This window comes from Halichoerus grypus, chromosome 12 (assembly GCF_964656455.1).
Source record: "Halichoerus grypus chromosome 12, mHalGry1.hap1.1, whole genome shotgun sequence".
Taxonomy (NCBI): Eukaryota; Metazoa; Chordata; class Mammalia; order Carnivora; family Phocidae; genus Halichoerus; species Halichoerus grypus.
The window spans coordinates 18,593,509-18,616,168 of NC_135723.1; the positions used below are offsets into that span (position 1 = coordinate 18,593,509).

The 22,660-nt window shown below is 41.2% G+C and overlaps 1 protein-coding gene and 1 long non-coding RNA gene across 7 annotated transcripts in view; one reads left to right on the top strand and one right to left on the bottom strand.

Annotated features, from left to right (window-relative positions):
- Positions 1-5,717: 5,717 nt before the first annotated feature.
- Positions 5,718-22,660, top strand: part of LOC118546359 (uncharacterized) — a 566,662-nt gene continuing 549,719 nt past the window's right edge. For 2 of the 3 annotated variants that reach the window (XR_013443082.1, XR_013443081.1), the window contains exon 1: positions 5,723-5,820. This is a non-coding gene — a long non-coding RNA (uncharacterized LOC118546359). Of the gene's footprint in view, positions 5,821-22,660 lie in introns of all 3 variants that reach the window. The other variant, XR_013443080.1, reaches the window with a different exon arrangement.
- Positions 14,578-22,660, bottom strand: part of PIK3CG (phosphatidylinositol-4,5-bisphosphate 3-kinase catalytic subunit gamma) — a 34,046-nt gene continuing 25,963 nt past the window's right edge. For 3 of the 4 annotated variants that reach the window (XM_036109061.2, XM_078060024.1, XM_078060025.1), the window contains exon 11: positions 14,578-17,810. In XM_036109061.2, coding sequence (XP_035964954.1) covers positions 17,532-17,810 — 279 coding nt within the window. In that variant the 3' untranslated portion in view covers positions 14,578-17,531. Of the gene's footprint in view, positions 17,811-22,163; positions 22,346-22,660 lie in introns of all 4 variants that reach the window. The other variant, XR_013443079.1, reaches the window with a different exon arrangement.

Sequence of the window (22,660 nt, forward strand, 5' to 3'; positions counted from 1 at the left end):
CAAGCCTGAGATGAGACCAGTAGAGCAGAGGCATAATAGATTAGTACCAGGGTCTTGTTTCTAGAATAGGAACACCCAGAAAAATAGGAAACACAGTAATTACTATATTAATCTTTTCTCCTCAAGGGAGATTAATCTTAGCCTAAAATCTAACATGCGGTTGGTCTTAGAAAACACTCTTGTTTGTTGATTCCTGGAGTTGTTGTCACAACTGGAATGGTTTATTGAAGTGCCTGATACTTTACTTTAGATATTTAGATATTTTACTTTATAAAAGCTCCTTTACTTTAGGGCCTAAAAACAACAGATTTTCATCTAGTGTTATTACACAGAGGTTGTACCTAAAAGCAAGGTAGATAAGTTGACTTAAGAAATTCTGGTTGGGGCACCTGGGTTGCTCACTTGGTTAAGGGTCTGACTCTTGATTTCAGCTCAGGTCATGATCTCAGGGTCGTGGGATGGGCTCCTTGCTGGGTGGGAAGTCTGCTTGAGATTCTCCCTCTCCTTCTCTCTCTGCGTCTCCCGCTCATGCCCTCTCTCTAAAAAAAATTAATTAATTAATTAAAGAAATACATAATTAATTAATTCTTGTTGACTCTTCTGATCTTCTGGACCATTGATGTTTCCTGGTATTGTCTCTGGCTTTTTTTTTCTTTACTTTTTTTAATATAAAAGTTTTATTGAGATATAATTCACATACGATACAATTCACCCATTTAAAGTGTACAGTTGTAGTATATTCACAGAGTTGTGTAACCATTATCACAATCAATTTTAGTACATTTTCATCACCTCGAAAAGAAATCCCATGCCCCGTCACAGCCCCCCACCCTTGCTAACCACTAATCTCTGTCTTTATAGATTTGCCAAATCTGAACATTTAATATAACTGAAATCATACAGTATGTGGTCTTTTGTGGCTGGCTTCTTTCACATAAACTTAGCGTACTGTTTGCAGTGTTCATCCCTAATATAGCATGTATTAATACTTCATTCTTTTTTGTTGCTGAATAATATTCCATTGTACATTTTAATTCAGTCATCAACTGCTGAATCTTGGGTTGTTTCTAATTTTTGCCTATTATGAATAATGCTGCTATGAACATTTTGTACTAGTTTTTCTGTGGATATAGGTTTTCATTTCTCTAACCTAAGGGTTGAATTGCTGGGTCATATGGTAACTCAATGTTCAGTCTTTTGAGGACGTGCCAGACTGTTTTCCAAAGCAGCTGTGCCATTTTCCATTCCCACCAGCAGTGTATGAGGGTTCCAATTTCTCCACCTCCTCACCAACCTTGTTATTCTCTTTTTGATTATTGCCATCCTAGTGGGTAGGAAGTGGTATTTCACTGTAAGTTTGATTTAGTCTGATATTGAGCATCTTTTTGTGTGCTTATTGACTATTTAATATTTTCTTTGGAGAAATGTCTATTCAGATCCTTTGTCCATTTTCAGATTGGGTTCTCAGTTCTAGTTCATTGATCAATATGTCTATCCTTCTGCCAGTACCATATGGTCTTCATTACTGTATATTTGTAGTCAGGTTAGAAATTGGGAAATGTGGGTCCTCCAACCTTGTTCTTCCTTTTTGAAATTGTTTTATTTATTCTGGGTTCCTTGCATTTCCATATTAGGATCAGCTTGTCAATTTTTACAACAAAGCCAACGGATTTTGATGAAGACTGTGTTGATTCTGTGATCAATTTGGGGAGTATTGCCTTCCTAACAATATCGTCTTCTGATCCATAAATATGGATACTTTTACGTTTATTTACATCTCCTTTAATTTCTTTCAACAACATTTCATAGTTTTCAGAGTATAAGTTTTGCACTTCATTATTAAATCTATTCCTAGGTATTTTATTCTTTCGTGTGTTACTATAAATGGAAATTTTTTTCTTTATTTCATTTTCAGATTGTTCCTTGCAAGGGTATAGAAATACAATTGAATTTTGTACATTTGATTCACTTTTGCTCTAAGGTAACACTTATGCTGGTAACAGAAAACACCTACAAGAAATACGGTTTAGAATAGATTATCCTAATGAAATAACACATTATAGCCAAGCAGGGGTTCTGTTTCATCCTGAGGAATGAAATAATCTCATCAAAAAGCAGATGCATAATGCAAAGGCATTTAAATGTATCATATCCATCCCATAGAGGGCTTTTGATACTTAAGTATCTCCCGGAACAGGTAAATAGCATTGTCTATTTCTATTTGTACTTAATTTTCTCCAGCAACAGCTAATGATTAACTAAGTACTGACACTCTAATTCTCTTCCTTCTAATTTTTTTTTTAAAGATTTTATTTATTTATTTGACACAGTGAGAGAGAGAGAGCACGAGCAGGAACACAAGCAGGGGGAGTGGGAGAGGGAGAAGCAGGCTTCCCACTGAGCAGGGAGCCCGATGCGGCGCTCGATCCCAGGACCCTGGGATCATGACCTGAGCCGAAGGCAGACGCTTAACGACTGAGCCACCCAGGCGCCCCTCTTCCTTCTAATTTTGACTCAGATGTCAATTCCTCAGAAGGTCTTTCCTGACCCATCTGTGTATGGTTGTCCTCCTGCATTTACTTGGTAACACATCACCAAATTTATTGCCTTAATCACACCTATTACGATCTGTAATTATCTCATTTGTTTACTGTCTGTCTGTACTACATAGTGTAAGTCCATGAGAACAGGGATTTTTCGTGTATTTGCTCACTACAGAATTTCTAATGACTAACACTAATTTTTGGTGCACTAGGGAATAAATGGATTTTCCAACTACAAAAGCATAGCATTGATAACTAACAACCATGCAAAGCAATAAACAAATGGCATTGACATTGCACTTGTGAATGCTTTTATGTACACCCCGAAGAATTGTAGAGATATGAATAAGATGGGTCAGAAAGACTCACTCATTACCTAAGTGCCTCAACTCCTCACATGAGCCTCAAAGCTTGGGTTCAAAGTAGGCTTCCTACACAAAATGATCAGTTGTACATACCATGGACTTTTGGAGTTGCCCTTCAATAGTTGAACTCTTGGATGTTAGATTTGCAAGTGTCCATGATATATTTTGTGGCTGTCTGGGGAAAGTCCACGAGAGGATTTTCTTTTAATCTGAGTACATTTAGATTCTAGCAATTCTAGTTGTCACAATATTATTCATTTGATTATTTAGTCTAGTTAGACGTCCTGAAATCTTTCATTCTATTCTGCAGTTTCTATATCCATCCAGATTTGTGTAACTTCAAAATATTCTCAAGTCAATTGACGTGCTTGGTGAAGACAAAATATTACAAGAATTCAAAATATGCCTTACATATTTAACTAAGATAAATATAACATTTTAAGAGAGTTCCAGGAAATTTGAGGAAAAGGAAGTGCAGTTTTAGTTATCAATCAACAGCATATTTCATGTTAATTGCAGAAACAGAGGGCTGAATTTAGAGGGTAGGGCCACAAACAGAATGATGAGCCTTTATTGAGCTTTGCAGGTGGGCTGATGGTAGTTCTTGTTTATACAAATCCATGTTAATTTGGATTTCTGGCTCCATTTTCCTTTTAAGAGGGGCAAGGATAAGAATCATTCATCAGCGATAAACTGATGTGATAAACATTTAAAGAACTTGAGCTCTTATGTTTTAGAAAATTTAGAAGCCAGTTGATTCAAAAAGGTTTTTCCTATCTAATATTTTACCCAGATTAATTAGGAAACATGATTTTTCCCTAAACATGAACCAGAAAAAATACAGGTAAGAGACTTAATGACTCTGTCTCTGAAGGAATTGTGTGTTATTAATTCTGAATTCCAAAGATTTCACATGGTATCTGGCATATAAATGTTTGATAATCATATTGAAAAAGAAAGGACATTATCTTAAAAGTAGATTGGGTACTTTCAGTCTTGACCTCATGGGATCTTTAGTGTTGAGGATGACTTCAAGTGGAAATGTGACACAGTTTTGGAGGCCTTGCTTAGTAAAGGAGTCTGGAGTGAGTGCTCTTCTGACTAACATTTCTTTCTCTTGCCTATACCAGACTAGTCAGTATTATAATTGTACTGCCTGTCCTGATCTATTAAAAGGAATCATGCAGTCTCTTCCGTATCTTAGAATGATATCCCCTTTCCCAATGTGACTTGCTGGATTTTCATCTTCTCTATTGATGTTGGACATGGGGGAGGATCTTGAAACCAAGATATTGAACTGATGCCTTAAAATGTGAAGAGTTCCCAAGGAAGAAATAAAGTAGACCTCCCAAGTTAAGCGTCCTTAAATTAGAGACAAAAGTCAAAGAGGCAGGCTGATTTCTTTCTGATACCAATCCTGGTTGTTATGGAGATGGGAGGGGGAGGAAACAGGAGGATTGTGAAATGTGCAGTGGAAGAAGGGGTTACTTATATAAGCTGGTGGCTCATAATATATCCCTTTAAGCCAGGTAGGAAGCATTCTCAACCTGGCTCCCATGGCACTTTGGGAATCAAGGTATCAACAATTTCCGGAAAATTCTGCAAACAAACCTGATAGTTTTTTTTTGGTAACCTTACCCCAAAACTCTAAAAGACCACAGTTATTGAGAAAGGCCCTGGACCTGGTACTGATCTCCACTGCTCTTTCCCAGGTCATTTTTATTCTAATCTGAACATGACTGCATTGAGAATTCAGATTCAAATCACTTATAATAATTACTGAGCTATCGCCTCTTGTTCCCTGAGAAATCCCCATCACCCATTCTGATAGACACCATGGGACTTCTTCCACTTCCCTTGGATAAGCCAGTACTTGCCAATGCTTTTCAAGATGCCAAAAGCCACCTGGGCTTATTTTTCTCCTAGAACCAGGTAGTAAAGAGAGACCTGATACCAAATAACTCTTAAGTAAAACAAGCTCAACCATTGCTCCTGGAACTACAGCCAGCAGAGCCTTGGCCTTGACCCTTTAATGAATGGCCCCGGGGGGTGGGGGGGTGGGTGGGGGAAGAATCCTCAGGCAGCAGCACCTGCTTCTGGAGAAGGTGCTTGTGTGAGTTTCTTTAGAAAATGGTTTCCAGGGAAACCATATAACTTCTATTCTTTTTTCTTAAATGTATTAAGCACCAAACGTGCCTGCTAGGGCTTGGAGTTCTCATTTGAAGTCAGGAGCTGCTGAAGAAGAGTGTTTGCATGAAACACACCTACATAGCCAGAAATCATTTTTATGCTTCCTTCACTAAAATGTCAGCTGCATACTCAGCTGGGGAGAATTAAGTGACCTGGGTTTATCTCTGGGGTGAAAGATAGGGAAGATTAACTCCAGTTGCTTGAATTGCTTTTCTTCCCTGTTAGTATGATGGGTACTAAGAAATGATAGTCATGTTCAGATTAAGCAGCTGTGTCTTACCAGTTAGATCCTCTGTACATTAGACTATGTAGACAATAGAGTGTCTTTCTGTATATTGTTTAATATGTAAAGAAATATTTAAGCAAGAAAAAAATCACAGAAAACTTGCCCACACCTACATAGCCCCTTTCATGGCCGAAGACCTTCAGGAACTTAGTGTACTACCCTGCCCAGGTTTCCAGGGTAGTAGGGGTAGGTCCTGGCAGCCAGGTTTCCAGCACGTGGCCCCGCCTCCCTGATCGTAACTGATTGGCCTAGAGGTGGACAAGCTGAGCCAATCACAACCTTCAGTGTGGTTTAATTGGAACATGAAGATGCTGGAGGTTTAAATTAGGTGTTCCAACCAGAGGAGGGCTGAGACGTGGCCGTGCTTAGGGACCTGCTCAGCCAAGGAGAGGAGAGGGGGTCCGCACACAGAGATACAAGCACACAGAGGAGAAAGGTAAGGCAGAGGTGGGGAGGGAGAGGGATTGGAAAGACTTTTTGATGTTTTTAGTTCCCATTTCTTTGGGAAGCTTGGATGTACTTCTTGATCTAAGGTTTTATGAGACAGATTTAGATCCTTAAAATAAATCCCACTTTGTTCTTAAGTTAGAGTGGTTTTCTGTTACTTCCAATTAAAAGGCCTCTCGTAAAACACCCAGCTTTGCTAGAATCAGCTTTTACCACATGTCTTTCCCTGGTCCGGGTTTGCGGGTTTTGGGTTTTGTCATTTCTGATTGCCTGGGTGCTCTGGTAGGTGTACTTTTCGTGGTATTGCAAGGACACTGACCTCCTTCACCGGCCATTTGAGAGGTGGGTGTGTGGCTTTAGTCATGGGCTTCACACGGGGTGTGGTTGGGTGATCTGCACAGAGATGCTGCTTCACACTCATGTGATGGGTTCTGGTGGAAGTGTCAATGAGGCTTTTAATAGAACTGCCACCCAGCAGGCTGACCAGAAAAGGGCTAGAATTGAGGAGATTCAGAATTGTCCCTGGGAGGGAGACTTCTGGGTTTAGGGGGACTTTTTGGTTCAAAAAACACAGAATAGTAGATGGAGAAGGAACCTTAGGCAGAGTCCAGCTCTACCTCTTCTTTCTCCAGATGAGAATCCTGACCCCCTGAGGGGCTGATTGGTTTGCCAGGGGATGGAACCAGGACTCCCCACCTGCAGCAGCGTGTTCTTTCCCCAACCCCATTCTGCCTCTAGCACTTTTTTCATGAAAAGAATATTTAGATTCCTGTGTAGGGAAGGAAAAAAATCCTCTGCCCTCTGCGTGTCTCCAGCTGGGCCTAGGAATTACAATGGCATAAGACAGATTAACAGGTGAAAAGCATCCAAGTTTTATTAAATTTTTATGTGTACGTGGAGGGCTTCACAAGAGAATGAGGTCCCAAAGAAGTGACCAGAACAGAAAGCTTTGGATCTTCTAGATAAGGAAATGGTACATTTGGGGAGAAATGGCAAGGCAAGGGGGTTTGTGTTAGGGGCAGTAAATTGTGGGGAGGTTACTAAGATATATATTGGTGAGGGAAGTTAGTGGAAGAGGAGGAGAGTTATTTTAGTGTATGTGTACAGATCCATTTCGGTGGTGAATCCAAGTCTCTGGTGATAAGGATGTGCTTTTCTTCCTGATACAGGGAGGGCGGGCACCTCTCTCAGGGAAGCTTTTATAGAAAAGGGGAGCCTGGACCATTCTTGCATCTGCTGTTTCTTAAGTGCTTTCAGTTAAAAATAGTCAATATGCCAAAGCGGCGTATTTTGAGGTGGCACGTTCTGCACTCCTTCACCTGAGATCTTGCCTTCTGCACTGCTTTTTGGAATATATCTAATAAAGTACTTATACCACATATATGGCTAGGGATTTTTATGGTGCTTGTAACGAAATTAGATATTTATTTTAATTTTTAAAGCAAATTGAAGAAAAATATGAGTCCACAGGTAAAGTGAATGAGTAATTTTTTTTTTCAGTAGACTTCTATGCATGGTGTTTATCTAACTTCAACCTAAGTTATCTTAGCCTGTGTTTGTTCTGACGGCAAATAAGCCATGATAACCTGAACTTTTTTCACATGGGTAGAAACATGATAAAATCTAAGTTTTGTCTTTGTACCACAGGACCCTTTAAATCACATTGATTACACACATGATTTCCATATTTTTTCCTAAAATGTTTCTCTCTTGACCCTTCAGTACTCTGTGTGAGATTATGAGCCACTGTTTTGTTCCTGTCATGCCCATGCTGTGTGTCCTGGTTCACACCATTGTCTTGCCTGGTCTATTGCAGAGGCTTTCTGGCCTCTGGGGGGACCCCTGTATTGCATTTGCTCCAAAAGATGGTCTCTAGAATTCCTCTTTTAGTTTGCAATGGACAGGGTATTGGTTTTTGGGTGTTTTTTTTTTGGTCAGCTTTGCATCCATTTCTCTTTCTTTTGAAAGCAGCCCTTGGATTTTCCTTTGAGGACCCAGCCCCGTTCAGTGAGTGGCGTTTGGGTAGGGCCGACCCCCCCCCCAAAAGATGGACACTGTATTCCCCTGGTCATAGCATTTACGTTGGTAATGGATGATGTTGATTATGGAGAAAGCTGTAGCTACCAGACCTTTGATGGAACTGTTGGGGAAGAAGCATTCTGTTTGCAGAGGGGAGCCTAAGCCCCTGATGTAAGTCTTAAGCTGTTGATGGCCATCTTTGCTACAGTGTGGAGAGAATCCCCATGAGAAAGAAGTCAAGAAGGGGAAGGTAGTACTGAGAGATGGTGTCATTTATTCTTTGGCACCAGCTGAGCCCAAAGCCAGATGCACCTCTTTACTTTGCAGTCGAGTGCACCAATACATTCTTTTTCGCTTAAGCCAGTTTGAATTGGGTTTCAGTCACTAGCAACCTCAAGCGTACTGGCTAATGCATGGCCAAATCGCTATTGTCCTTAAAAGGTACTCATGCTTTTTGTTACATGCAGAATAAATCCAGCCTCTTTTTGGCTTCAAGGCTTTTTATGATCTTCCCCATTTTAGCCTTCGCTTCCCACTCTTCTGCCATACAGCTGCCACTCCTGTGGTGGTGTTCTCGCTGGCATTTCCTGATGTACCTCGCACTTTTACACCTCACTGCCTTTGTACCTCTCCAGCCCTCACCCATGTGGAATGCTTTTACCCGCATGGTGAGATCCTTTGTATTCCTCAAAACCACACTCACACGTTACCTTCATTAGGAAGCCTTTCCTGGGCCCTGAGTCAGAATTAACTTGTGGCATCTTTGTATTTTCTTGACTCTGTATTTGTACCTCTATTACAACACGTCCCAACCTGTCTTCGCTCTCTAGTTAAGAGGTCAGCTTTACGTCCTCGCCCCTACTCCCAAGCCTGCAACAGAGCAGGCGCAGTAGATGAAGACGCTCCACCAGGGGTCTCCCGGACAGTCCAGTGTGAATGTGCCTGTTCCCTCCGCCAGATGGCGCTTTACTTATTTTTGTTTCCCCGGATCACCGAGGAGGGCTGAATGCCCCGCACACAGTGGACACTGAATAAAGGTCTGTTAAACGGGGGACTTGGTCTCCCTTTGAAATGCTCTCACACTCTTCACAGTGATTTTCATAATATAGATTTGGGCGTCCACTTTCGGTGAAGGGCTGTAACGGCTGTTGGAGTGGACAGACTTCCCGGACGTGGTTCTTAGAGTTTCCATTTGGCTTGATGATTGCTGCTGAACTTGCCTCTTTGAATCAACTAGACCGTAGGAGGGAGAGAATGAGAAGAAAAAGTGGGAATGCCACTTGACGAACCACGGTTCAGTGGGCGCTCCGCTTCTCTCCTCCTCCTCTTCCTCTTCTAGAGCGAAATGCTGCTCTAGAAGGTCTCTTTCTAGATCCTCTGATGACTTCAGGTGTTCCTGTGTCCCCTTCTCTCCTCTTCCTCCCTGCTGGGGTACGTGAGCACGGCCCTAAGATCCACGAAACAGCAAGCTTACGTTTAAGAAGTGGGATATCTCCATCAATATGTAAAACACGCGCGGCACGAGTTATGCCTTTGTATTTATAGGGACACGTCCAACTTTTTGGTCTGCAGGTTCCCTGACAAGGCTGAAAGTAGCAGACTTTATACACAGGGATTATTCTTAGATTAGTGGCCGCCACTGCTGTTTACAGATCCTGGCGATGTTTAGGACTCTGCTATTTTTAGATTCAACTAACATTGCCAAGGGGACACTTTGTGCCCTGCACTGTGCTAAGTTCTTTCTCTTACATGAATTCATTTGTCATTTTTAATCTTTGGAACAACTCTGAAATGTGTTATCTATTGCCACATGAGAAATGACTCAAACTTGGTGGCTTAAAACCATAACATTATTATCTCACGGTATCCCTGGATCAGGAATCCAGGCACAGTTTAGCTGGGTTCTCTGGCTCTGGGTCTCTCACAGGCTTGACTTGAAAAGACCTCTTGCCCAGCTCATTTATGTGGTTGCTGGCAGAATTCACTTCATCTCTCCCTGTGGGCCAGAGGCCTCCCTGGGTTCCTTGCCACACAGACCTCTCTAGAGAGCGGTTCACGACATGGCAGGCGGCTTCATTGAGCTGAACAGGTGGGAAAGAGCGAGCTAGAGAATGCTAGTAAGGTGAAACAGGCTTTTGCAACCTCATCTTGAAAGTGATGTCGCATCATCTTTGCTGTATTTTGTTAGAGGCAAGTTGCTAGGCCCAGTTCGTACTCAAGGGGAGGGAATCACACAAGGGTGTGACATCAGGAGTCAGAGATCACTGGGGACCATACTGGAGGTCTACCTATGACAGAGATAGTTTAAAGCCCATTTTACAGATGAGAAAATTGAGATGCCATTAGAAAAACAGATGATTGATGATGTATGTATATGTATTGATGAAAATTCATGTCTCTGAGCCGTATTTCTCAAGCGTAGGTTGGTACATGTTTTCAGCCTCCTTAGAGGTTTGACTTTCCCTACCAACCCATAGAATCTGCCCCTGTGTCTTCTAGAACATTGCTATGCGAAGTGTGGTTCGGGGACCAGCAGCATTGGCTTTGCCTGGGAGCTTGTTGGAAATGCAGAACCTCAAGCCTTGTCCCAGACCTATGGAATGAGCATCTGCATGCCTGGTGATCTGCGTGCACATTAAAGTCGGAGAAATGCTGCTCCAGAAGGTCCCTTTTCTAGGTTGTCTGATGACCGCAGGTGTTCCCACGCTCCTCTGCCTGCTGGCACTGCTCATTGCTTGCCCTTCAGCAGTAGTGGGGAATATGACCATGTATCGCTGCATGAATTTGAAAACCACGAGGAAATAAAGCCTCTGAAATGAAGGCTTCTTGTCACCTACTGTCTTGTGTAACCAACAAGGGAAGAGGAATAAAGGGTCTCTCTCCGTAATCTTAGGTAGAACAGGAACCCCTGGCCTGCATTGTGACAGATGGCAGACAAACGTGAAAGTTGGCATTTGGCTCTGGAGTGAACTAGAGCAAATTGGTCCAGCAAGTGAGCCTTCCTAAATTACTTTATTTAGGCAACCTAGATGAATCTGCAAAGCATTATGCTATGTGAGAGTAGGCTGGCACGAAAGACCACATATGGCATGGTTCCGTTTCTATGCAGTTCTAGAAAAGCCAAGACTATAGTGACCCAAAGCATTTCAGTGGAGACAAGGCAGAAACTTACTACACGGAGGCCTGAGGGAGCTTTCTGGAGATGGGACCGGACTGCATCTTGACTGTGGTGGTAGATACATGGGTGTGTATACATTTGTTAAACTCATCACAATGTACATTTAAATGGCTGAATTTTATTTTATATAAATTAACTTTCCATAAAGTTGATGGGGGGGAAAAGGTAAGTAGGAGTTAGTAGCCTTCAGGTCGTGGTCCCAGGGTCCTGGGATCGAGCCCACATTGGCTCTGTATTCCTTGCTGTGCCCCTGTCCCCATTATATCCTCCCAATCAGGTGACCAGTGCATTATGAACCTAGCCAGACCCAGAGGCCGGTTCCCAGAAGGAAAAAGTCCTGCTGAAGCAGCAGACAGGGAGATTTGATTTATACTAATGAGCGCATGGATAGGAAAAAACCTGACACTCCTGAGAAGTGAAAATGAGGCGGTTTGCACCTCCAAGGGGGATGTCACGTGTGAGCTAGAGAGTTCAGTGTGGGCACATGGGCTGTGGAAGATTTGTAGAGCTGAGAAGAGCTCGACCCAGCAAGGCATCCCTTACCGACTAAATAGACAGCATCCCGAGAGGCCTCCCTTCTCTAAAAGCATTGTCATTTTGGGAGACAGATCAGGCCCGCCTCAGTGTACAAAAGATCCCAATCAGGTGGGGTTGGGTAAGGCAGGAGACCTTCCTGTAGTTGTTTATATGCCAGAAGGTTCTGACAACCGCTCGGATGTCACATGATAATTATTGACTTCACATGATTTTTTTTTTTTTTCCCTTTGAGAAAATTTTCTGAGCTTTTAGTGAGGTTTGATATAAGCGAAAGGATAGGATTATCATGCAGATTGCATTGTTTTTTCAAAATTAAAAGACTATTTTTTTTCCGTTTTTTAAAAAAACTCAAATAATATAAAGTCATATTTCCCAAGGCTCAAGAGAAAAAAAACAAAAACAAAAATGTGAGGTCAAAAAAATCACGATTGACAGTTTGGTGTGAATATATTCTCCCAGCCTTTTAATGTTGCTACAAACCTACATTTTTACTTGACTAGGACTGTACTGTAATACTGGCCTATAACCACCTTTTTTCACTCCTCAATAGGTCCTAGATCTACATGGGTCAATACATTTTCATCTTTCTTGTCTTTTCAGGGGCTTCACTGTAGTCCATTGTATGAATATGACTATATTAACCAATGCCCTGTTGAGGGGCTTTTAGGCTGTTTCCAGTTTGGGGTTGTACTACAGAGAACTCTGGTGACTGGTTCTGCCTAGAAGTCTTTGCACACTTGTCCAACAGTCTCTAAGGGATAAATTCTTGGATGTGGACTTGATGGATTGGAGAACAGGTATCTTCTTAATTTTGATAAAATTTGACAAAATGCCATGCATAAATTTATCAGCTTGTTCTGCTTTCAACAGTGTGATAGAGCGTTCTTTCTCCCAAATTATCATTAACTCTGGGCTTTGCAGATCTTGGCTAATCTGATGGTGAAAAGAAACTTACCTTAATTTGCATTTGTTTAATCAGCAGTGATTTTGGGTCCACTGTCAAATGCTTATCAGCCACATGCATTTTTTTGGTGAATTCGATATTTTTCTGATAAGGTATTTATTTTTTACTTATTGAATTATTAGAGCTTTTTATATATTAAGTATACTAGCACTTTGTCACATATTTTGCATGCAATTAAATCTTTCTGGTAACAGCAGAAAATATCCAACAGTTTACTTACATAAACTCTGTCCCCCCCCAAAAAAGAAACCCCCACAAAACTGATGATTGTTGACACTCTATTAGTGTCCTGGGGATGTCATAACAAAATATCACCAACTGGATGACTCCAAACAGAAGTTTATTCTCTCGCGGTTCTAGAGGCTAGAAATCTGAAGTCCAGGTGTTGGCAGGGCCGTGCTCCCTTGGAAGCTTCTAGGGGAGGGCCCTTCCTTCCTTGCCTCTTCCAGCTTCTGGTAGCCCACGTGTTCCTGACATTAGACACTATAATCTCTACCTCTGTGACCTTCTCTCTCAACTGTACCAGTCCTGTTGGGTCAGCACCCACCGTCATGCCCTCATCTTAACTTTATTACACCAGTAGAACCTATTTCCAAAAAAACTTGCATTCATAGATACCGGGATTAGGACTTCATATCTTTTTGGGGGACACATTTCAACCCACAAGAGACACCCATTATGAAGTGTCTGCTATTGCCAGCAAGCTATAGACTCTGTAAGGACTGAGGCTGGGTCAGTTTTGTTCTATATTCTAATCCCCAGTCCTCAGTACAGAGTCCAGCAGGTTGTGGGAACTCCACAGGTTTCTTAAAGAATTTGACTTTCAGGAATCTCTGGCCTTTCAGAAATTAAAAGATGTGTACGGAGAACACAAGATGGCCTTTCAGAAATTAAAAGATGTGTACAGAGAACACAAGATGTCAATTCTTTCATTTGAATTTACATTTAACAATTAAGATGCAAATACAAGTGGGGAGACCTGGACTATCCAGAAGAAGGAATGTCTCAACTTTCTGAATGAGTATGTTTTCTTTTTTTTTATTATTATTATTATGTTATGTTAATCACTATACATTACATCATTAGTTTTTGATGTAGTGTTCCATGATTCATTGTTTGTGCATAACACCCAGTGCTCCATGCAGAACGTGCCCTCTTTAATACCCATCACCAGGCTAACCCATCCTCCCACCCCCCTCCCCTCTAGAACCCTCAGTTTGTTTTTCAGAGTCCATTGTCTCTCATGGTTCATCTCCCCCTCTGATTTCCCCCCCTTCATTCTTCCCCTCCTGCTATTTTCTTCTTTTTTTAACATATATTATTTGTTTCAGAGGTACAGATCTGTGATTCAACAGTCTTGCACACTTCACAGCGCTCACCATAGCACATACCCTCCCCAGTGTCTGTCACCCAGCCACCCCATCCCTCCCACCCCCCACCACTCCAGCAACCCTCAGTTTGTTTCCTGAGATTAAGAATTCCTCATATCAGTGAGGTCATATGATACATGTCTTTCTCTGATTGACTTATTTCACTCAGCATAATACCCTCCAGTTCCATCCACGTTGTTGCAAATGGCAAGATCTCATTCCTTTTGATGGCTGCATAATATTCCATTGTATGTATATGTATATGTGTATATATACACATCTTATTTATCCATTCATCTGTCAATGGACCTCTTGGCTCTTTCCACAGTTTGGCTATTGTGGGCATTGCTACTATAAACATCGGGGTGCACGTACCCCTTCGGATCCCTACATTTGTATCTTTGGGGTAAATACCCAGTAGCGCAATTGCTGGGTCGTATGGTAGCTCTATTTTCAACTTTTTGAAGAACCTCCATACTATTTTCCAGAATGGCTGCACCAGCTTGCATTCCCAACAGTGTAGGAAGGTTCCCCTTTCTCTGCATCCCTGCCAACATCTGTCGTTTCCTGACTTGTTAATTTTAGCCACCGAAGGAGTATGTTTGCCAAGGAGTGTGCTTTAGGTTCGCCTAGCACCTGTCTTAAAAATGAGTCTTTGCACATATGCAGACAAGTACATAGACTAGAACCACATTTATTGACCAGAATTATTAGGTTGGGTTAAACAGAAATAAGACAGCAGAACACTTAAAAATCCCTCCACATTTTTCTTTGTATCATAAAACACAATTGACAATTTATTTCATAACCATGGCAAATAGAGCCTAGTTTACCAAATGCCAGAATTCGCTCCAGAAACTTACTTTCTAAATTATTTTTTGGCTCATTTCCAAAAATAATTTCCATTTACAGAGGACTCACAGCCTCCAAGTTATCCTGCAGAATTCCTATATCTAATCTTTCTTTAAAAAAAAAAAAATTCATCTCCTATAAAATATATACTTGTTACTTTTTTAAAAGTTAAGCATTTTCTCTAGGGATTTCTATATTTTATCTATAATGTCTCCACTCCCTCACACTTTCACCAAAGCTAGTCAAATACAGTCATTTGGGGCTAGGCCTTGAACACCTGCTTTGCTCTACTTTGAGCGGCCATGGTTCCAGTCCAAAAACAATGGGCCAGTGTTTTAAGTCCTAATGTACGGCCACAGAGATGAGGTATTTTAATTAGAACAGAAATAACATTTTGATCTGGGCACTTTATCTGAACTCATGCATAGTCCAAATGTAAAATTGAGCACCAAAGCCATTATTCAGATACATACATTTCCAGCTTCATGGGTTTGTGACCTGTGTAGTCCTGTGCTTGGTTTCATGTTCTGCTGTTGCCATCTTGAGTTTCTTAATAATTTTTGAATGGCAAGTCCCCACATTTCCATTTTGCATTGGACTCTGCAAATTATGTAGCTGGTCCTGGACACACACAAAATCTGCTTTGACCTGAATCATCTGACTTGTAATCTCTGTTTTCATCTGGCAGTGAAGATTGAGTTGTGGGTAGTTCCCCGAAATCTCCTCCCAGGAGGAGATGACCCTGGTTCTAGAATGTTTTCAAAGATCTAAAAGTTGTGGGTCATGTGATTCCCTGGGAGTAATGAAGGAAGGAAACACACAAAGGTGATTTTTATCGGCAAGTCTGAAGAGTTAATGTTCTACCTTCAGTGAAATATGGAGGAATGAAGCCCAATGTGATGTGTACCAGCCTAAGAACCTGTTCATTTGAAGAGATAATAGGTATGCCCATGTGCCAATAAGCTAAATATAAATACATTCCTCTGTAATTCTTCTATCAAAGATGATTATTTCAGCAATTCAAATCTGTGCAAGGCCATGCTCTACTGCTCTTTATAAGAATAATGAATACATCCTCTTCTGAATTAGAAAGCATCATTCTTCCTATTCTTCTTCAAAAGAATGGTGGGGAATAGTTGTTGTAAAAATGCCATAAAACATCTACCTTCCATTAGGACAGAGGATTAAACATTTCATTACAGGGCATGGTCCTCTCTACAGGAGGATAGAGTGTGATTTTAAAAAGACAAGTTGTCAAGGAAGAGTTCTTTCTGGACCCCTTACGAGTCAGGGGAAAGGCTCAGCAGGCAAGGAAGCAGAGTTACCTATACCTTCAAAGGGCTTTTGCATATACAAAATGAAGGGTTTGGGCTACACCAAAGTCAAACAGGTATCTATTTAGAAAAATTTTAAATTAAATATCTATTTATATCTGATTGTGTTTAAACGTAGACACTGTTAACAGAGTTACTTCTAGGTAAAGTAGTAACTATACGTAATTTTTAAAAATACTTTATAAATAATGTAACGATCTTTCTCTACGGTTAAACAACGCTTCCAATAAATAGCAGAATATTTAGGAGATGAAAATAGTTTTTAAAGAAGACATTTCAATTTCTAGGAAATCTGAAGAATATGTCAGAGTTTCAAAGTCCTTTAAACTGAGAGATGGCCAGGGCACGTAGTGTTCTTCCTAACTAGAAGTACTGTTTAGATCTCAAAGACCTTCTTCCATTGAAAAAGAAAGAAAAAACTGCTTAGGCTAAAATTTAAAATTAAGGCATTTGGAAACGAATCCATATTACCTAGAATGTCCTCTTTAATAATACACTTAAAAAAAAAAACTCCACCAAACATTTTTACAAATAAGTACCTAAAATTCCAGTAACCCTAGAGGAGAAATTGTTTTTCAACTGCTGTTTGAATTCTAGGGTCGATGTGTTCTTGAGGATTTCACAACTTGGGTAAAAAGTTGTGGGAGGGTTAGCCATTAAGGAAGAAGGGAGGCAGGGAGGAAGATAAAAAGGTAAAAGAAAAAAAGAGTCCCTTTAGTTTCCTCCTGTTTCCACGGTAGCGAAGGCTGGGGTAACTGTACTTGACAATTTACTCTTGGGCAGAGTTGAGACGAATGGTCTCATCTCTGCTATTCCTCTTTGTAACCCTGCAGCCAGACCAGCAGGGAAGGGTCAGGGCACAAAGGTTCAGGTTTTCCAGTGTGTGTTTGTACGTCTTGGTTGTATACTGTAAAAGACCCTAATTACAAAAGACAATGGAAAGGCTAAGTCTCCTTCCTTTGCTTTTAGCAAATCGCTAACCTCTCCAGACACGGAGGGGGATGTTTGGAAGTGTCCTTCCGGGAATGAGAGAAAGGTTATGGTGATGACATCTTTTTCTCTCAAGGGCTTGAGGAACACAAGAATAACCAAAATTGAGAGTAAACCCAGAAGAAAAGAGATGTCACCAATTATTCTCAAGAAGCACTCAATAATAAGATAGTCAAATCAGCAGGCACAATGAGGAAGTAATGTGTTCAAACTAAGAATGTTCTCCAACATCACCGAGGCGAATGAGAAAAAAAGAAACCTGCGCATAAGCCTAAAACCGAATGTGACTTAATCTGACATGCCGGTGTTTTCTTCCAGTGAAGAGTTCAGCCAGGAACAGGGCTGTCTTTCTGAGGTGCCAGCCTTCATGATGTCCTGTTACATTTTAGATCCGAGTTCGATGACAGACATGCTGACTTAGAGCTTTAGGACACGAACTAGCATTCTAGCGGAGAATTAGGCTGAATGTTTCTCTCCTTGTTTGATGCCCAGAACAAGATGCAGGAACCAGTTAAACTGCACCGTCCATCCTTTGTCCCTGCAAACTTCGATCTGATCAAGGAAATACTTCTTAGCTTCCTCCTCATTCTTCCCCACTGTTAGGGCATCCCGAATATATTCGATATCTTCTTTGCTTGTTAACTGGGGCATTCCCGTCATCAGCATCATGGAGAACAGGATGATCAGCAGGTTTGTGTGGTGACGAAGGGCCAGGTAAGCCTTGACGCAGACGTCCTACGTAAAGGAAAACAAAGTGCTGTTACTGTCGTTGCATTAACTAAGTGGGCTGAAGACCATGGGGCTGTCCTGACATTTACACGGCGTTATCCTGTCCTCATGGGTGGAAGCTGTCACCAACAGGGCAGGTCCCTGGCCTCAGATGGAAGCCTTGATGAGAACGTAAGGCTGTGTTTATACTCTCTGGAGCACAGTACTGTCGTCACCTACGTCCAGGTGCTCAAGGAGAACTAATTGATACTCTATGTTTCATCTTTTTTCTTACTCTACCTTTTACGTCCATTTCTTTCCTAGGAAATTGAGGGTGGAAATTTCTGTAGTCTCTAAAAAGGGATGAGTCAGTTTTTGAACACCATACTGGAAGCGATAAACTTTATGTAAGTGTAAATGTTTGCCAAGGGCTAATGGAATCCAGACAAACGATGGAAATGTGGTGTTGGAGATTTTGTTTTCATCTTTATTTTACAATTTGTCCTATTCTAAGAAAACAGATGTATTAGCATTTTGCTGACACACAAAACTGTTGAATAAACTTGGGAATTTTAATATAAATTCTGAATACTGAGTGAGAAAGAGAGCTTTAAGCAAATGCTTTGGCTGGTGCCTCTTCCAAAAGCCTTTGAGCAGATGATACAGGTGAGTAAATCCACTTAGGAAGCAAGGCGTGCTTATGCCAATTGAATGGTCCCAAAGCATAGAAGAAATTTCAAGGTTCACAATTTTACAGCATGAGAACAACCCAACCCTAATATCGTAACTTGGCAAAGATTGCGTGTTAAAGAAAACTGAAGTTAATGATTACAGATATAGGGTTGCCTGGGTGGCTCAGATGGTTAAGGATCTGTCCTTTGGCTCAGGTCATGATCCCAGGGTCCTGGGATCGAGTCCTGCATCAGGCTCCCTGCTCGGTGGGGAGCCTGCTTCTCCCTCTCCTACTGCTCCCCCTGCTTATGCTCTCTTTCTCTCTCTGTCAAATAAATAAAATCTTTAAAAAATGATTACAGATATAAATATTTCAAATAAAATACAGAGTAAAATACTAAGAGAATAATACACTATCACCAAAGAGAGTTTATTCCAAAATTGCAAGGACAGATCATCATAAGGTACTGTATGAAAACCCACTTCTGATTTTTTTTTTTAAGATTTTATTTTTAAGTAATCTTTATACCAGCATGGGGCTCGAACTCACAACCCCAAGATCGAGAATTGTATGCTCTACTGACTTGAGCCAGCCAGGTGCCTCTGCTTCTGATTTCTTAAAATTAACATGTTACTTAATATGTAACTAAAATGTAATTTAAAAGGTAAAATTGTTAGTATTTATTTTAAAGATTTTATTTATTTGACAGAGAGAGGGGGAGAGCAAAAGTAGGCAAAGCGGCAAGCAGAGGGTGAGGGAGAAGCAGGCTCCCCGCTGAGCAGGGAGCCCGATGCAGGGCTCAATCCCAGGACCCTGGGATCATGACCTGAGCCCAAGGCAGATGCTTAACTGACTGAGCCACCCAGGCACCCTGATTGTTAGTATTTACAAATAACTTCACTGTCTCCTGGAACACCGAGGGGAAAAAACAAAAATACAATAGTAACTAGTTTTCATTAAACTAGCTTTTTATAAAATTAATACGTAGGATGCTATAAATCAGAGCCACCAGTTAGAACGTATAGTGAAAAGACAGATGCTGTGAATAATGGCAACAAAACACCCCATGATTCCTGGGATAAATATATACACAAACCCTGCAGAGCCCGTTTTTTAAACATGTAAAAATTTACTGAGAAATGTAAGTGAAAACTTGAACATGTGGAGTGATGTAGCATGATCCTTGGAGAGAAGACTATTATAAAGATGCAAATTCTTCTCAAGTTCATCTATGATGAAATTTCAACAAAAATTCCTATTGGATATTTAAACCCAGATATGGTTTTAAGTTTGTCTGGAATCATTAGGGCCCGAGAGAACATTTTGAACAAGGACAGTAATGAAAAACAGTGCTTGGCATGTGAGATACTAAAACATATTATAAAACTACAGTATTTGAAACTGTGGGAAACAGTACCTACTCTTTCCCCTCCCAAAAAAGATAACACATTTTGTAGATGAGAATGGAGTGTTCAGCACACGGATCTGAGTACATGCCACATGTAGTGTATAAAAACGGTGACTTCTCCAATTAGGAGAAGATCTATTATTGGATAAGTGGGGTTGGTACAATCAGCTCATCATTTGGGGGACAAATAAAGCTTACCCTGTGTAATATGTGAAAATAAATTCCCGATGCTTTAAAGATTAAATACGCTACCTTTCATCTTTTTTCTTACTCTACCTTTACGTCAATTTCTTTCCTAGGAAATTGGCAAACATTTAAATAATCATAGAGTGGGAAAGACCTTTATGAAGATCACTTTCCAAGGTGCAATCTATAAGGCAAAGGTGGAGAGATTATGGAAACATTACTGAGGGGGAAGAAATAGCTATAAACAACAATAGAAGAGATAAACAGCAAGAGAAAACATTTGCAACACGACAGATCACTCTTCCATTACCGGCCCCCAATAGCTCTTACAAATCAGTAAGAAAGAGTGGATAAATGGTTGGCTAGACCTATAAGCCAAGGATATAAATGCGAATTCACACTATAAGACATAAAAACAGAGAATAAACATGAAAAAATACATTACCTCATTAGTAAACAAATAAATGTAACGAAACGAGATGGAAACATTCACCTACCAAATTGGAAAATCTTAATTTTTTTTTTTTTAAAGAATAATATCCAATGCTCACTTTTCATGGGCTGACAGAAGGTGGGAATAGGTATAATTTTACTAGTGGACAATTTGATAACATGCATCAAAAGCTTTAAGTTACTAATAAGTGTTCTAGAACTTCATTGCGGTGGTGGTTACGTGACCAATGCCTTTCATCAAAATTCAAGGAAATGTACACGCAAAAAGGCCCAGTTCTGCTGTAGGTGAATTATGCCTCAATAAACTGGATTTTAAAAATGTCTATATCCTTTTACCCGGCAATTTCCATGCTAGAAATTTACCTTTAAAAAAAATTGGATCATTTTTTGCAGTACTTGGTCTACAAGAATATTCAGCAGAACGTTGTTTAAAAATGCAGGACCTTGAAGGTAACCTGGATATCCTACAAGTCGGGGTTGATAAAAAGGATTGATGAGAGTCCCTCCAGCTGCGTGCTTTCTAACTGCTGGAGTGAGACTGGACAGGAATATGGAATGACCGTGTAACAGTGTCTGAGTTAAAAAGTGGGCATCAAACAACACATGTAGTGTAAGCCCATGTTGGTAAACGAACACAAAATATTTATAGAGAAAAAAGACTATCAGGTTAACAGGCCAAATGTTGAGGTAGTGAGTTTCCTTTTTGCTTTTGGATGATCTTGTCTGTGTCAGTTGCACGTGGCCGGCTGAGAGTCGCAGTAATGGTGGTCATGCCTGTGTCATTCTGTACGGCAAGGCTGGACCATGGACGCATCACCCTGTCCAAGTAGAAAAGCCCATGGACTATTCTGACATTAAGCGAGACAATATATATAAAATGCCTGGCCCTGGGGCCGGCACATGGTGAGCGTTCAATAAGAGATCGTATCTCCTTTCCCTGCCTGGAGGGGAGATCGCTCTGTATCTCCTCTCTGCCTACTTGCCTTGGAGCTGGAGACTTCCAGACCCAAAAGCCTGGGCTGTTCCTGCCTTGGCCCCAGTGCATTCGGGCTCTTACATCCTTAATGACTCCACTTATGGCTGGAAATCACTACCTTTTGCTCATCCAGAGGACCCACCAAGGTCGCTCTCATTTCTTGGTAATTACACAAGGGCAGACCTCACCCTGGGGCAACTGGCTCATTAATTGGTCAGCTCACACAATTTTCACAAGGGCATAGATGGAGATGCCTTTTGATTTTGAATTAGAGTACATTCTGATTTCTGATTATTTTCTAGCCTTCTGTGCACTGGGGGCTCCAGGCACACCGCTTGCTGTCTGAGCTCACTGTGTGGTCAAACTCTTTAATAGAAAATTTTTGAGAAGGAAAATGAATCTGGGGCCAAGGTATTTTAATACCAATCCGTAGGTGCTCAGTGTATATTTTTAAGTGGAACCCATGGATTCACTCGTCACTGTAGCACACGGAAATGTATTAAAGGAAAAGAACTGTCCTGTGTCTCTGTCTCTCTCCCTCTCTCAGGACATCTCATCTACCTAAGGCTTGAGGTTATTCAGTTCTGATTTTCACTGTGTGTGAAGGGTCATGTCTGTGAGGAAGAAATTTCATCCTCAAATTGCACGCCCCATACTGGTCAGGCACAATGTGTAAATTCCGACCGGCAGCGCAGACTTGGAGCCTTCGTTAGAGATGTAATTCTCTTTGGCTCAGCGACAGTATGGAGTCGGGGTGAGAAGTGCAGTCACACTTCGCTGCCTGCATTCAGCTCTTGGCTTTATTACGGACAAGCTGCTTGTCATCGGAGAAATCACTTAACCTCTCTGGAGCTCAGTTTCCTCATCTGTAGAATAAGAAGAATAATAAGACCCGTTTCATAGGGTGGTGGTGAGATTTAAGTGCCGTGTGAGTGGTTGGCAATTATTATTAATAGAATGCGAAGTTGCATTATTGAACACACACTTCTCGACGCGGAGGTGGGGAGCAAGTTGGAAGTGGATAGTGGCCTGGCTGCATCTGCAGGTGGTTCTCCGCCCCCTCAAGCCCCAGAAGTTTCATTTCTGCCCTTTGTACTCAGCCACGGGGTGTGTGTGAGAGTGCCCTGGCTATGCTGCGTTGGGCCGGAGGCCTGTGGTTTGAGGGACTGAGGATGTGGCTT